The sequence below is a fragment of the Cervus canadensis genome, chromosome 3, assembly GCF_019320065.1.
Source record: "Cervus canadensis isolate Bull #8, Minnesota chromosome 3, ASM1932006v1, whole genome shotgun sequence".
NCBI lineage: Eukaryota > Metazoa > Chordata > Mammalia > Artiodactyla > Cervidae > Cervus > Cervus canadensis.
Window position 1 is genome coordinate 7,782,689 of NC_057388.1, and position 14,752 is coordinate 7,797,440.

Here is a 14,752-nt window from a genome sequence, read left to right on the forward strand (position 1 = left end):
TCTTAGGCGATGCCTCAGAGGAAGGCAGGAATAGCATCATCCAGGCTTTCTTTTTTTTTTCCAGCTTTCTTAATTACTACCATCTCCTGAACCAATCAATTTCCCTTCACTAGGAATTCAAAGATAAGGTTCAGGAACTCAAGGCATAGTAAGCCAAGTTCTCACTATATACTCCTAACATACAAAAGTGACTCAGAGGTACCAGTCCAACCTTACAAAGTTTAGATCTAAAATACATTAGATCTAATCCAAGATTTCTCATCCTGTATTATTCAGAGCATGATGTCAAGCTGTCCTGTGTGTGTGTGATCCCCAAAGTGGGAATTACTAGGTAAGACAAAGTTTTAAAAGAGTTCTTAACCTCAGGACTTCTCAAAGATTTCATTAGGCTAACATGGATCTCCAGTAAGGACATAGAGTATGGCCTTTTCCCAAACTTAGTTGAAGGTGTTTTTGTTTTTTTTTTCACAGAACGTCTTTGGGGGAGGATGTTATATTTCACAGAAAAAAATTAGGAAATCCTGATACAACTCTTCAGTGAGTCCCAGCATTAATGCAACCAGATTCTGGTATAAAAGACTATGTTGAATATTGAGGAATCACCATGACCACCAGAAACCACATTTGCTTCTATAATTTTTAGAAGAGGACATGTTCACATAATGTTACCAATGGAAATTCATGGACTTCGATTACACACAAGGCCTACTCTGGCACTTCTTGGCTATGGGACCTTGAACAAATTACTTAACTGCTTTGTGCCTTAGATTCTTCATCTATTAAAAGAAGATAATAATTACTACATACTTTAGAAAGTAGTAAAGTTTAAGTGTTGTTGTGTTGTTGTTTAGTCGCTAAGTCATGTCTGACTCTTCACTACCCATGGACTACCAGGCTCCTCTGTCCTCCACTATCTCCCAGAGCAGTTTCCTCAAACTCATGTCCATTGAGTCCATGATGCCATCCAACCATCTCACCCTCTGTCACCCTCTTCTCCTCCTGCCCTCAACCTTTCCCAGCATCAGGGTCTTCTCCAAGGAGGTGGCTCTTCAGATCAGGTGGCCAAAGTATTGGAGCTTCAGCTTCAGCATCAGTCTTTCCAATGAATACTGAGGGTTGACTTCCTTTAGAATTGACTGGTTTGATCTCCTTGCTGTCCAAGGGACTCTTCTCCAACACCACAGTTCAAAAGCATCAATTCTTCAGCGCTCAGCTTTCTTTATAGTCCAACTTTCACATCCATACATGACTACTGGAGAAACCATAGCTTTGACTATATGGACCTTTGTTGGTAAAGTGATCTTTCTATTGTTTAATATGCTGTCTAGGTCTGTCACAGCTTTCCTTTCAAGGAGCAAGCATCTTTTAATTTCATGGCTGCAGTCATTGTCCACATTGATTTTGGGGCAAGAAAATAAAATCTGTCACCGCTTCCACTTTTTCCCCTTCTATTTGCCATGAAATGATGGGACCAGATGCCATGATCTTAGTTTATGTGTACATAGTGTATATTAAGAAAAACAATGCCAAATACATATGGTAGGAGCTCAAAAATAAGAGCTTAACCTGTGTTATAATCTCCAGTGTTCAACGAAGACAACGCAATCCTGCCACCCACAAGCCAGCAACAACCAACTCGCCTAAAAGCTCAAGGTCTTCTGCCTGATTGCACTTGGAGCAGCTGGTGTGTCCATGTGCACCCGACTGTAATTGGCACTGGTAGCTATTCATATTCAACCTGATACAAGCAGTCTGGAGAAACTTCTGAAGATTTGGGAAAGGGCTGATAAAACAAGATCTTTGATACAAGAAAAGCTGACTGGTTCTCCAAGGCTTCCTCACAAGCGTAACGACCTTGGCAATTCAGAAAGCCCTTTGTCCTGGGAGTCACCTCAAAGGCAGCTTCGCCTTCACCCATCACACACTGCATGTTCGTGGGGAACCTGGCACTAAACCATTCCTAGATGACCTGCTTCTGGGTCGGGGTTTCCTGCGTAGCAGAGCAGCTCCCTTGCTGCAATGTCCTGAAAATTCAGCCCCAGACACAAGGATTTATTTAAAAAAAAAAAAAGAAAATTTGACTGAATCCAATGCTTGAAGAATCAGTATCAAGGAGGAATTGGGTTATGTTTACAGTTTATACCTGATTGAAATATTTTTATTATCAAGTTCATAGTAGTTCATACTTAGTAATTTTTATCTGGATCTCAAACCCTTCCACTGTATATGAGAAAATAATATATTTAAAGTCAAGATACACTGCTCATATTTTCCCTCTAACATTTTATTATCCACTGCCTTCACCTCCCCCAAAAGACCTTCCATAACACCAACTGTTCTTGATTAAGATCCTGAATTATTTGCTTTTAAGGGCTTCCTCTGTATCATGTAGGTTTGATAAATGAAATAACATACTGGTATAAAAATAAATAGACAATCTAGGTGTTTAAAAAAAAAAAAACTTTGGAAGGTAACTCTTGGGAATGATTTCTTTTTTAGACAAGCCATTGAGAGAGAACTTCTACAGATGCAGATGTTGAGAACAGACTTGTGGGCCCAGTGAGAAGGGGAGGGTGGGACAAAATGAAAGAGCAGCACTGACAGATACGCACGACCACGTGCAGAACAGCTAATGGGAAGCAGCCTATAGCTCCGGGAGTTCAGCTCTTCCCTCTGTGACCACCTAGGGGGTGGGGCGGGTGGGGCAGGGAGAGCCAAGAGGGAGGGGATCTACGTATACACAGAATTGAGTCACTTCTCTGTCCAGCAGAAACGAACACAGCATTATAAAGTAATTATATGCCAATAAAGATTTTAAATAAGAAATGCAAAGAAGGATAGCTGCTTAAAAGAACATGCATGCTAAGTCGCTCAGTTGTGTCTAACTCTGCAACCCTATGGATTGTAGCCCGCCAGGCTCCTCTGCCCATGGGATTCTCCAGGCAAGGATGCTGGAGTGTGTTACCATGCCCTCCTCCAGGGGATCTTTCATATCCAGGGATCAAGCTCACGTCTCTTCTGTCTCCTGCAGTGGCAGGCAGGTTCTTTACCACTAGTGCCATCTGGAAAGCCCTAAAAGAATAGAAAGTGTTAAAATAAGTGTCTAATGAAATTTAAGCCAAACAAGGCCATTTACCCTGTAGCTCTTCCTTTAACATTTCTGGTATTCTTAACTATAAACTAGAGAAAATTAACTAGTTCCTAGACAATATTTTTAGTTCCTTCCAGTTCCATGATCTGGAAAAAATGACTTTTTTTCTTTTTAACTCTTACTGCTCTTCTGAGCCTCCTCTCCAGTAAACTTCCCTGTCCAGTGGAAGATAAAACAAGCTCAAGAATTTCAAAAGGAGAGGCTAGGACAAATGGAGAAAGTAGGATCAACATATGTACACTACCATGTGTAACACAGGTAACTGATGGGAAGTTGCTTATAGCACACGGAGCCCAGTCTGGTGCTCTGTGATGACCTGACCCTCTAGGGACAGGATGGGCGGAGGGGAGGGAGGCCGGAGAGAGAGGGGATATATGTATACTTACAGCTGATTCACACTGCTGTGCAGCGGAAACCAACAAACATCGCAAAGCAATTTTCCTCCAACTAAAAAAAAAAAGTAAAAGAATGTCAACAGAACAACTTTCGAAGCAGTACTCTGGGGAACAGAACTGCATTCTGCCAAAATCCCCGTGCCCCACCCCCTTGGGGAGAAGAGGAAGCGCTTGGAGTGACGGTGGATGTTTAATGCATGTGGCGCTTCTTGGTAAGCAATACAGTAGAATAAATTCATTCTTCCCAAGCTCGGCCACCAAGAATGACCTTGAGAGAATAGAACATAAGACAGAGACATCTTTACACGAGAGGAGTGGCAGAAGAAACATGGCTTGATAAAGTTTCTAAGCATGGGATGCTATCAGCAGAAGATAGAGCATCAGGGCAGCAAGCTAGAGAAAAAGGGTCCCTGGGAGACTTGTGGAATGGGATGCTGGGGGATAAAATGAACAGCTATGAACTCTGAGTGCTCAAAGGACCTCAGAGAGCACCTGTGCTTCCCAACCTCCTGTTCAATATCATTTTTCATGAATTATTGCCAACACACACTCTCATTCACATATGATACCTGTTGCATTTTCCTTTAAAAATACTAGAAATCCAGAAATGGTTTAAGACAAATATGAACTTTAAGAATTTACCATATCCATGAATATTTGAAAAATAAAAAAATATGTATGTGAGACAAATACATAAAATACATAAAATATTTTAACAGGCAAAAACACAACAGCACAATCTTTAGAGACAGCAATATACGCAATGATGAAATTCTCAGGGCCCTGTCAGTATGTAGTACAAGTGACACTCACCTTAAGTCATGTCCTTTCGTTATTTAGTTGCTAAGTCATGTCTGACTCTTTGTGACCCCCTGGATTGTAGCCTGGCCCTCCTCTGTCCATGGGATTTCCCAGGCAAGAATACTGAAGTGAGTTGCCATTTCTTACTCCATGGGATCTTCCCGACCCAGGGATTGAACCCACGTCTCTTGTGTCTCCTGCATTGGCAGGCTGGTTCTTTACCACTGAGCCACCCTTTACATCTAGACTAAAGGTTTTTTGTTTCTTTAAATATTCATTTATTTATTTATTATTTGGCTATGTCGGATCTTAGTTGCATTATGAAGGATCATCCTGTGAGGCGAATGGACTTGAGTTATGGCAAGGGGGCTTAGTTGCTCTGCCTAATGTGGGATCTAATCCCTGATCAGGGATCAAACCAGAGTTGCAAGGCAGATTCTTTACCACTGGACGACCAGGGAAGTACTGTCTAGACTAATGTTTAAGCTTCTCAATGACATTATGCCCCAGGTTCCATCTTCCACAGTCATCCTGAAGCCACCAGTTGAATCACTGCAAACCTCTGAAAAACTCTGGGGCTCTTAAGATTATTTGTGAATATTGATGAATTGAACTTTTTTTTCAGTGGGAATGTTATCCAGATGGAATTATCTTTTAAGATCCATCCTATGCATTATATGAGAATGAATAATTTTACTTCCAGTTGAGTTTCTTGCTTCCTGATTTATTAACAAATGATTTATGAATGAGGGCTTTATGTTCAGTCATCTTGACTCTTGGCAGGTTGGTGGTCTGATCCATTCTCAGGAATTAGATGATCAATTCAATTGTGCAGATCTGGTGACCAAATTGATTAGACAGTAAATGATCAGGCCAAATATAAATTACCATTTAGTATCAACTACTATGACAATTTTAAAATGGAGTTGACATCAAATGTTTAATAAAGTGTTCAGTATAGAAAAGGACACAACAGTTATTCTCTAGCATCAGACTCACCTGGATGTCAGACTCAGGAAGGCCTGGGTGGGGCAAGAGAATTTGAATTTTTAACAAGTTCCCAAGGGCTGCTGCTAGTTAGGAGATCACACTTTGAGGAGCACTGCTGTTTAAAAAAGAAAAGAAAAAGGTATATTTTAGTTGAATTTAACATATAAAACAGATATGAATTATAACAATATTGTTCAGCCACCCCTGAAGCCACTCCCCGCTCATGTGGGGAAAAGTCACCCTCCACAGCTCCCTACTGCCTGTATAATTTAGCCCAAATGTTTTCAGCTCAGTTCAGTTCAGCCTCTCAGTCATGTCTGACTCTTTGTGACCCCACGGTCTGCAGCACACCAGGCCTCCCTGTCCATCACCAACTCCTGGAGTTTACTCAGACTCATGTCCATTGAGTCAGTGATGCCATCCAACCATCTCATCCTATCACCCCTTCTCCTCCCACCTTCAATCTTTCCCAGCATCAGGGTCTTTTCAAATGAGTCAGTTCTTTCCATCAGGTGACCAAAGCATTGGAGTTTCAGCCTCAGCATCAGTCCAATGAATATTCAGGACTGATTTCCTTTAGGATGGACTTGTTGGGTCCCCTTGCTGTCCAAGGGACTCTCAAGAGTCTTCTCCAGCACCACAGTTCAAAAGCATCAATTCTTCAGCGCTCAGCTTTCTTTATAGTCCAACTCTCACATCCATACATGACCACTGGAAAAACCATGGCTTTGCCTAGATTATGGGCTAAAATTCTCTCCTGCCATAATATCTCAGCCACACCCACCCAGTCTCCCCCTTTGGCAATTTAAGTACTTCGGAGCTCCTGTCTTTCGCATCTTCCACCCACCTCACCATCAGACCCCTCCCCACCTTTTCCACTGGCTGGCTGCTCTCCTGTGTTCCTTGAGCTTGTGTGTGTTCAGTTGCTCAGTTGTGTCTGACTCTTTGCGACCTCATGGACTGTAGCCCACCACCCCCACTCCCACCCCCAGGCCCCTCTGTTCATAGATTTCTCCAGGCAAGAATATTGGAGTGGGTTGCCATGCCCTCCTCCAGGGGATCTTCCCCACCCAGGGATGGAACCCAGGTCTCCTGCATTGCAGGCAGATTCTTTACCATCTGAGTCACCAGGAAGCCCTCCTTCAGCTTAGGGATGTGCATTAAGAAGCCCCCCTTCAGCTTAGGGATGTGCCTTAAGAGAACTGATCTTCACCTCTGTGCCCTGCTGCATTCTGCTGCCTGTAAGGCTAGGCCAGGTCTTGCTTATCTGTGTATTCTACTACCTAACAGTGCTTCTAGGACAATAGGAGCTTGGTAAGTATTTATTAAACAAATGAATGGATAAACAAAAGACAGAAAATAATTGTAGAAAAGGATCCCAAGAGACAGTCTAATCATAGGCCCACAAATCCTAGGTAGAATTAATAATACGGTGGCATTTTATTGATAAAACTGAGTCACTGGTTAGACCATTACTTGAAAATAGCTTGCAGGAAAACAACAACAAGGATGTAAGTGGGCTGAATTGTTTTGTTTTTTGAACTGGCATCCCGCTGTTCTGCATCTGAGTGGAAGTCCACTCTCCAGCGCAACCTAACTGGCCCAGGTCTGACCCTTGCACACTTCCCCCAGAGCCGCGGGCGTACCGGCCTCTGGAAGCCTCGCTGAAGCTCCCCAGGGTCCAGGCTGCCCCCAAGCCCAGCTCTGCCCTGAAGCCCCTCTGGAGTCTCAGGCATCCAGGACTCTCTCCTCCCTCAGTGACTGGTCGGGCGCTCAAGTTTTTCTCTCGAAATATTTAATGGGTAGTTTCCCCTTGCTTCTGTTTCTGGATTGATAAAGAGGAGAAAAAAAGGAGTTTTTTGTTGCTTTTTTTTCAACTACAGAAAAGATAATAACAGCGGACTGTAGATCTGGCTTTACTTTTTAAATGCTATCGAAGTTTGTGTTTGGTCGTGGTGGTTTTTCTTCATCTGACGGCGATCCGGCGAACTTCTCCTTGGGGGAAATGGCGCGCCCGAATCCCGCCAAGCCCAGCCTGAGAGCTCTAGGATTTGAGAGTAATATTTTAAATAAAACCTCGACAGATACAAACTCGAAGGAAGCCGTTCGTTCCTTAAGTCAAAGGAATCTGTTCTCATCGAAGCGCTCGGTCTGCTGTTTGTAACCAGCGTTCAGAGCAGGATTTTTAAACACGAAAATGGATAAAAGAAAAGAAAAGCTAAATCGCGCGGTCTGCCGACTCCTATTCATTATCTCCAGCAGCATATGGGACCATTCTCCTACTTGTCCTCGCCCTTTCTTCCGCAAAAGCAAAAGCAACCAAGCCTGTCCCGCTTCATAGCAAACCCACTCTTTGTGCCCGAGCAGTGCCTCGGCCACCGCTCCCCCTCCCGCCTCCTCCTTCTCCCGCCCGCCGCCGACTTTCGCTCTGGGAAGCAGGCGGCGGGCGCCCTTTGCGCCGGGAAGCCAGTGCAGCGATTGGGCGACGGTCCCTGAGCCTCCAGTTCCGCGTCGGTTTCAAGGCTCCTCCCTCCTGGTGAAAGACAGACTGCGGGGCGCCTGGAAACCGGTCGGAGGGCGAGCGAGGGAGAGGAGAGCGGGCGAGTTGAGGGATTGACACAAATGGTCAGGCGGCGGCGGCGGAGGAGGAGGCGGAGGCTCTGGGGGGACCCGAGGCTGCTGGGTTGCCGAGAGTTGCGCGCTCTGCCCGGCCGCCGCCACTAGCGCGGCGCCGCTTGCCAAGAGCCAGCTAGCCGAGGGCCAGGAAGGCGGGACGCGACCCTCGGCGCGCCCGAGCCACCCGGGCTCTCCCCGCAGCCCCGCGCTTCATGAATCGCAAGTTTCCGCGGCGGCGGCGGCTGCGGGACGCGGAGCGGGAGCCGGGGGAGCGGGCCGAGCACGGCTCGGGCTCGACGGAGGGCACCGGCGGGGAGGAGATCGCCCCGGCCGCAGGGGGAGCAGCCTCCAGCCGCGCCACAGCCAGCCTCAGCCGAGCGGCGCCAAGAAAGGAGCCGAGAAAGTATGGCTGAGGAGGAGGCGCCTCAGAAGTCCCGAGCCGCCGGGGGCGGCGGCACGAGCTGGGAAGTTTGTGCCGGGGCGCTCCGCACTGTACCCGCGGCGGAGGGGAGCGGGGACGCGGGCAGCCGCCGCCGCCCCCTGGCTGACTCCCGGCGCTGGGCGCGCCGGCTACTACTACTGCTTTGGCTGCTGGAGGCTCCGCTGCTGCTGGGGGTCCGGGCGCAGGCGGCCGGCCAGGGGCCCGGGCCGGGGCAGCAGCCCCCGCCGCCTCAGCAACAGCAGAGCGGGCAGCAGTACAACGGCGAGCGGGGCATCTCTATACCGGACCACGGTTACTGCCAGCCCATTTCCATCCCGCTGTGCACCGACATCGCGTACAATCAGACCATCATGCCCAACCTGCTGGGCCACACGAACCAGGAGGACGCGGGCCTCGAGGTGCACCAGTTCTACCCGCTGGTGAAGGTGCAGTGCTCCGCCGAGCTCAAGTTTTTCCTGTGCTCCATGTACGCGCCCGTGTGCACGGTGCTGGAGCAGGCGCTGCCGCCCTGCCGCTCGCTCTGCGAGCGCGCGCGCCAGGGCTGCGAGGCGCTCATGAACAAGTTCGGCTTCCAGTGGCCCGACACGCTCAAGTGCGAGAAGTTCCCGGTGCACGGCGCCGGCGAGCTGTGCGTGGGCCAGAACACGTCGGACAAGGGCACCCCGACGCCGTCGCTGCTGCCCGAGTTCTGGACTAGCAACCCCCAGCACGGCGGTGGAGGGCACCGGGGCGGCGGCTTCGCGGGGGGCGCCGGCGCGTCGGAGCGAGGCAAGTTCTCGTGCCCGCGCGCCCTCAAGGTGCCCTCCTACCTCAACTACCACTTCCTGGGGGAGAAGGACTGCGGCGCCCCCTGCGAGCCGACCAAGGTGTACGGGCTCATGTACTTCGGGCCGGAGGAGCTGCGCTTCTCCCGCACCTGGATCGGCATCTGGTCGGTGCTGTGCTGCGCCTCCACGCTCTTCACCGTGCTCACCTACCTGGTGGACATGCGGCGCTTCAGCTACCCTGAGCGGCCCATCATCTTCCTGTCGGGCTGCTACACGGCGGTGGCCGTGGCCTACATCGCCGGCTTCCTGCTGGAGGACCGCGTGGTGTGTAACGACAAGTTCGCGGAGGACGGGGCGCGCACCGTGGCGCAGGGCACCAAGAAGGAGGGCTGCACCATCCTCTTCATGATGCTCTACTTCTTTAGCATGGCCAGCTCCATCTGGTGGGTGATCCTGTCGCTCACCTGGTTCCTGGCGGCCGGCATGAAGTGGGGCCACGAAGCTATCGAGGCGAACTCGCAGTATTTTCACCTGGCCGCCTGGGCCGTGCCGGCCATCAAGACCATCACCATTCTGGCGCTGGGCCAGGTGGACGGCGACGTGCTGAGCGGGGTGTGTTTCGTGGGGCTCAACAACGTGGACGCCCTGCGCGGCTTCGTGCTGGCGCCCCTCTTCGTGTACCTGTTCATCGGCACGTCCTTCCTGCTGGCCGGCTTCGTGTCCCTCTTCCGCATCCGCACCATCATGAAGCACGACGGCACCAAGACGGAAAAGCTGGAGAAGCTGATGGTGCGCATCGGCGTCTTCAGCGTGCTCTACACCGTGCCGGCCACCATCGTCATCGCCTGCTACTTCTACGAGCAGGCCTTCCGGGACCAGTGGGAGCGCAGCTGGGTGGCCCAGAGCTGCAAGAGCTACGCCATCCCCTGCCCCCACCTCCAGGCGGGCGGCGCCCCGCCGCACCCGCCCATGAGCCCCGACTTCACCGTCTTCATGATCAAGTACCTTATGACCCTCATCGTGGGCATCACGTCAGGCTTCTGGATCTGGTCCGGCAAGACCCTCAACTCCTGGAGGAAGTTCTACACGCGGCTTACCAACAGCAAACAGGGGGAGACCACTGTCTGAGACCCGGGACTCAGCCCGTCTCCAGCCCTCGGCCTGGTCCCGGCCACCCCTTGGCCCTATGGAATCCTGGCCAAGTCTGGCTACTCTCCCTAGCCATTCACTGCTTTTAACAAGGCTCCTGCAAAAGCTTCTGTTCCCGGGGGCGCAGGGACCCGAGGGCCCAACTGCCAGAGGCGGGGGCGGGGATGAACAGACCTTTCTTGCTCTGGTACCAGGACTGTACGCTTTTATGACTTGTAAATAGCCTGTGTAAGATTTTTGTAAGTATATTTGTATTTAAATGACCGTTCACGCGTTTTTCTTTTACTCTCCTTGTTTGTTTGTTTAATTTTAATTATTTCGGGTGGTTTGACCATTTTTCCTTCTAGCCCTTTTCAGAGCAGCACAGAGAGAAAACCACAGCGCACCACCGCTGGGAGCTTCTGCGAGTGCTGGCGCGCCCCTCCCTGCAGCGGGTGGGGAGCGCCTGGGCCGCGCCGCCTGGGTCTCTTCCCCGCTCCGCTTTCAGCCCCCTCCCTCCCCTTCCTTGCTGGGGTCGGGACTCTTTCAGGTACAGAAATCCGCAAAGCTTCCACATCGGAAGGTGGGCGCCGGCCGATCCCAAGTCTGCCCTTGTCCGGAGCCAGATTGCCAAGACCGGCCCTTAGACTATCCGAAGCTGAAATTTTCACTGTCCAGAACTTCCCCGGCTTCTAGGAGGCCCACGGATGCGGGCAGGGGCAGCCCCGGGCTCCTTGGCTCAGGCCTCCAGTGCCCAGACACTCCCTCCTTCCAACCAAGTTGGTTAGAGGGTGAGTGGGGTAACCAATGCCAAACTTTTTTTAAGTCTCATTTTTGGTGGATGAGCTCATTTCATTCTCTAGCGTCTAAAACCTGGTATGGGTTTGGCCAGCGTCATGGAAAGATGTGGTTACTGAGATTTGGGGAAGAGGCATGGAGCTTTGTGTGGGTTGGGAGAGACTGAAGATAGGGTTATAAAACGCTCATTCTAATTGTATACGGATGCCTGGCAAACTGCCTCTTAAGATTGAGAGCACCCGTGTTTAGATTTACCTTTATGAAAAATGGAAACATTAGGTCACCTGGAAAGCTTTGTTAAGGAGCTGATGATCTTTGCTTTCCTTAACAGGAGAGCAAGACGGTAAACTGAATATGAAAACTTGAAGGAGATTTCAGTGTAATGGATGTCCTCAAAAGGAAGTGGTACTTTCTTATTTTCAATCAAATAATAATTAGACATATGTCAGAAACTTTAAAATGTACATTGTACACGTGTACAATTGTAACATATTATTATGATCACTATTCAACAACACATTCTGAGGGAGGAACAATCCACATCACTAATAATAACCTGGGAAGATTCCAGGAAGTAAAGGAGGTGGAATAATTGATGGGATTAGCCACCGAAATAAACAAAATATGGGCATGCATGCTAAAGGGAGAATGTGTGCTGCAGGTCTACTGCACTAAATCCTGTGTTCCTTTTGGGATTTACAGAAATGTGCCCAGTGTAATCTTTCAAAGCCATTGAAAAATATTCACTTTAGTTCTCTGTGAAAAAGAGGAGAAAAGCAATCTTCCTGATTGTATTGTTTTAAACTTTTAAGAGTTTTATCAAAATGCCCGTACTTAGGACATAAATCTATCTATGTCTGTCATACCCTAAAATGACAATGCTCGTTGAATTTGGTATGCATTTATTCTGTTCACTATCACAAAATCATCTATATTTATAGAGGAATAGAAGTTTATATATATATATATATAATACCATATTTTTAATTTCACAAATAAAAAAAATCAAAGTTTTGTACAAAATTCTATGGTTTTTGCGCCTGAAAATAACAGAGCTGGAACCGTCTGCACTGTGCACTAGCTGTCTTTACATTTTATAGTGTCTGTAGCCAAACCCACAGTATATAAATTCAGGAATTCAATGAAAAAGCCTATCTTTAAACCTTCAGACCAGTCCTTCCAAAAAATTAACTGACTTCCATTGTAGTGATTGATGATGTGAGGTCCCTAGAAAAGATGTATTTCCATGACGGTAACAATGTGACAGAAGTTTGCAAATTATTTCCTTACCTAGAGAAGATTATTAAAAAGAAAACTCTAATTTTACTATAGCTTTTTTTCTGTAAAGAATAAATTTACATAACTTTCTGTAATATGGAGGTTGATTTTTAAATCATCAACCATCATCTTTGTCACAATTTTTATGAGGTATTATCTTATATTTGGATATTCCAAAACCATAAACAGGCAATCAATAAATGGTTAACTGACTGTGTGTTTATAAGCATTTTAAGCAGCAGTTAGGTGGATAACGCTGTTTTGCTGTTTGTTTCTGAAGACCCATTTTTATATTGTTCAAAGAACTTGCCCTAGAGGAATTATCTGGTTGGTCTACTCTTAGAATTTATATAAATGTATAATATGTAGAGTGTAAATAAGCATATATCTATGTCTATGTATAAAATATACACACTAATTTTTATAAATTAAAGATACAAAGTTTACTTATATATTTTACAGTATGGAAATAAGGTTATGAGAAAAGGAGAATGCCAGATGGAAAACCTCAAATACCTTTGAAAAATGAGTCTCTTATCCCTTTATACACTAAAAATACCTATATTAAATTTTCCCATGAAAACATTTTGTGATAAAATGACAAGGGGCTGAAAGGAAGACCTTTAATACAATAGAGTTAATTTCATGGTTGTAAGGCAGTTGTCACATAAGTCATCATCAACATTTTAAGACAGATGAAAAATTAAATCTAACTGAAAATAAGAACATTCAATTTTAATCACCAAGGTGCAACTTTATGTTTCTTTTTCTTTTGTTACAGTAATCTAGTATTAGACGATATTGAAGAAGGTTTTATTGTATGGGCACACAAAAAATAACAATGCTTAGGCTAAATTAAAAATATCTTCTCACTAGATAATTCAACAGATAATTTTTGGAAAAAAATTTAAGATTATTAGTCTATATCCAAATAATAAATATAAAGCATTCTTATTATGGGTGTCCTTAAAATGATGTAACTATAAATTTAATGCAGACAGGTTTTATAATGCTAGCTTTAAGCAATTTTAAAAGACATTTTTAAGTCATCACCAGGCTTTGTTTTTAGAAAACAACTTTTAAATTGTGTAGCATATAAAAAAGCCAGTGTATTCTTTTGTTTCTTCTAACAGTGATGGCAAAATAAGACTTGCCTGAAAATCCATAAAGCTACTGGGAATATGGTCCCATTAATATGCTGTTTCCATGACAAACCCTATTTTCAGATTATTTGGTTTGCCTATTTTGTTTTTTTCAGCCAGCTATCAATTGGAGTCAATTTCCCCCTTATGGTGTGTGTGCTTGCCTCAGCTTTTGTAGTAAATCCATGCATAGTATGAACGCTTTCGAATGCTCTGTTTAAAAAAAAAAGCCAGTTTTTACTTACATTTTGTGGGGGGCAGAAAGTCATATTTGTAATCTCAAAGCCAGTCAGTGTCAAACATATGCAAAACAGCTGGCCTGAATTTTTCAGTCTGTCTGAGGCAGTCACTTGTTAGCCTGAGTTGGTCTTGGTTCTTTTGTCTCCTCAGAGCACTGAAGCCTTCCGCTGTAGTTGCATCATTCTCAAAGTCTAGCAGTGAACTCGGAAAGGAGAACACAGTGAAGAGTTGGTGGCCAATTAAAAAAAAAATGCCTAAACCACAAACCATCTCAGGACTTGAGTGACTTCAGATCACTTTCCATGATACCCTGTTTCGCTCCTGGTGCATATTTATTTTTTTAAAGGATGTCTTATTTTCCGTGTGTATTTGTGTTCATCTTCTGCTGCTCTTGCTTTTATTGCTTTCTCATCCATCTGTTGGCTGTAAGCCAGATTTTTATGTAATGTACATGCAATTAATTGAAACCAGTGTTATGGCACTGGATAGCTCTGATACATTTCTGATTATAATGTTCTGTGTAACTGGGGCCTAAGAGATAATCAAAATGTGATCATTACATATGTCTTGAGGTGGACACTAGTCATATTGTCAATAAATACTTCATGGAATATATTAATGCAAACATAAAAGTCTTGCAGGATTAAGCTGTAGAAATCAAAATAAGATGTGGACTGCATATACGAGTTCCCCAGTTACATTACTAAAAAGGAACTGGGATACAACCTTAAATTCAAGACTTATTTTAAGACCCTTACGTTTGAAATGGGATCTTACAAGGGAAGTGCCAAACATGATAGAGTTAATTCTGGTGACTACTAGGATTTATATCTATATTTGGAACTGTTGGCACATACCTTTAGAATTTGAGAAACAGTCTTTGAGCTTCATGATTCAGAATTCTGTAAAACTTATGGGGCTTAAATATTTCTGTTCAGTTTGGTCATAACTTTGACAATGGATGGATAAAACCATAACTATAATGACAAAACAAATTATTGGTA

At 45.9% G+C, this 14,752-nt stretch overlaps 1 protein-coding gene and 1 long non-coding RNA gene across 3 annotated transcripts; one reads left to right on the plus strand and one right to left on the minus strand.

Annotated features, from left to right (window-relative positions):
* Nucleotides 1-4,527: 4,527 nt before the first annotated feature.
* On the minus strand, nt 4,528-13,926 carry LOC122438069. Of its 2 annotated transcripts, none has more exons than XR_006268439.1 (3): nt 13,754-13,926; nt 5,347-5,452; nt 4,528-5,184 (listed from the first exon to the last, which is right to left on the minus strand). It is a non-coding gene; the product is annotated as an uncharacterized LOC122438069 (long non-coding RNA). The 2 variants fall into 2 exon arrangements; XR_006268438.1 differs by lacking the exon at nt 13,754-13,926 and adding an exon at nt 6,984-7,251.
* On the plus strand, nt 7,825-12,111 carry FZD1 (frizzled class receptor 1). Its single transcript, XM_043462557.1, has one exon. It carries the CDS (start codon nt 8,359-8,361, stop codon nt 10,288-10,290), a length of 1,932 nt encoding a protein of 643 aa, XP_043318492.1. The 5' UTR covers nt 7,825-8,358; the 3' UTR covers nt 10,291-12,111.
* Nucleotides 13,927-14,752: the final 826 nt, after the last annotated feature.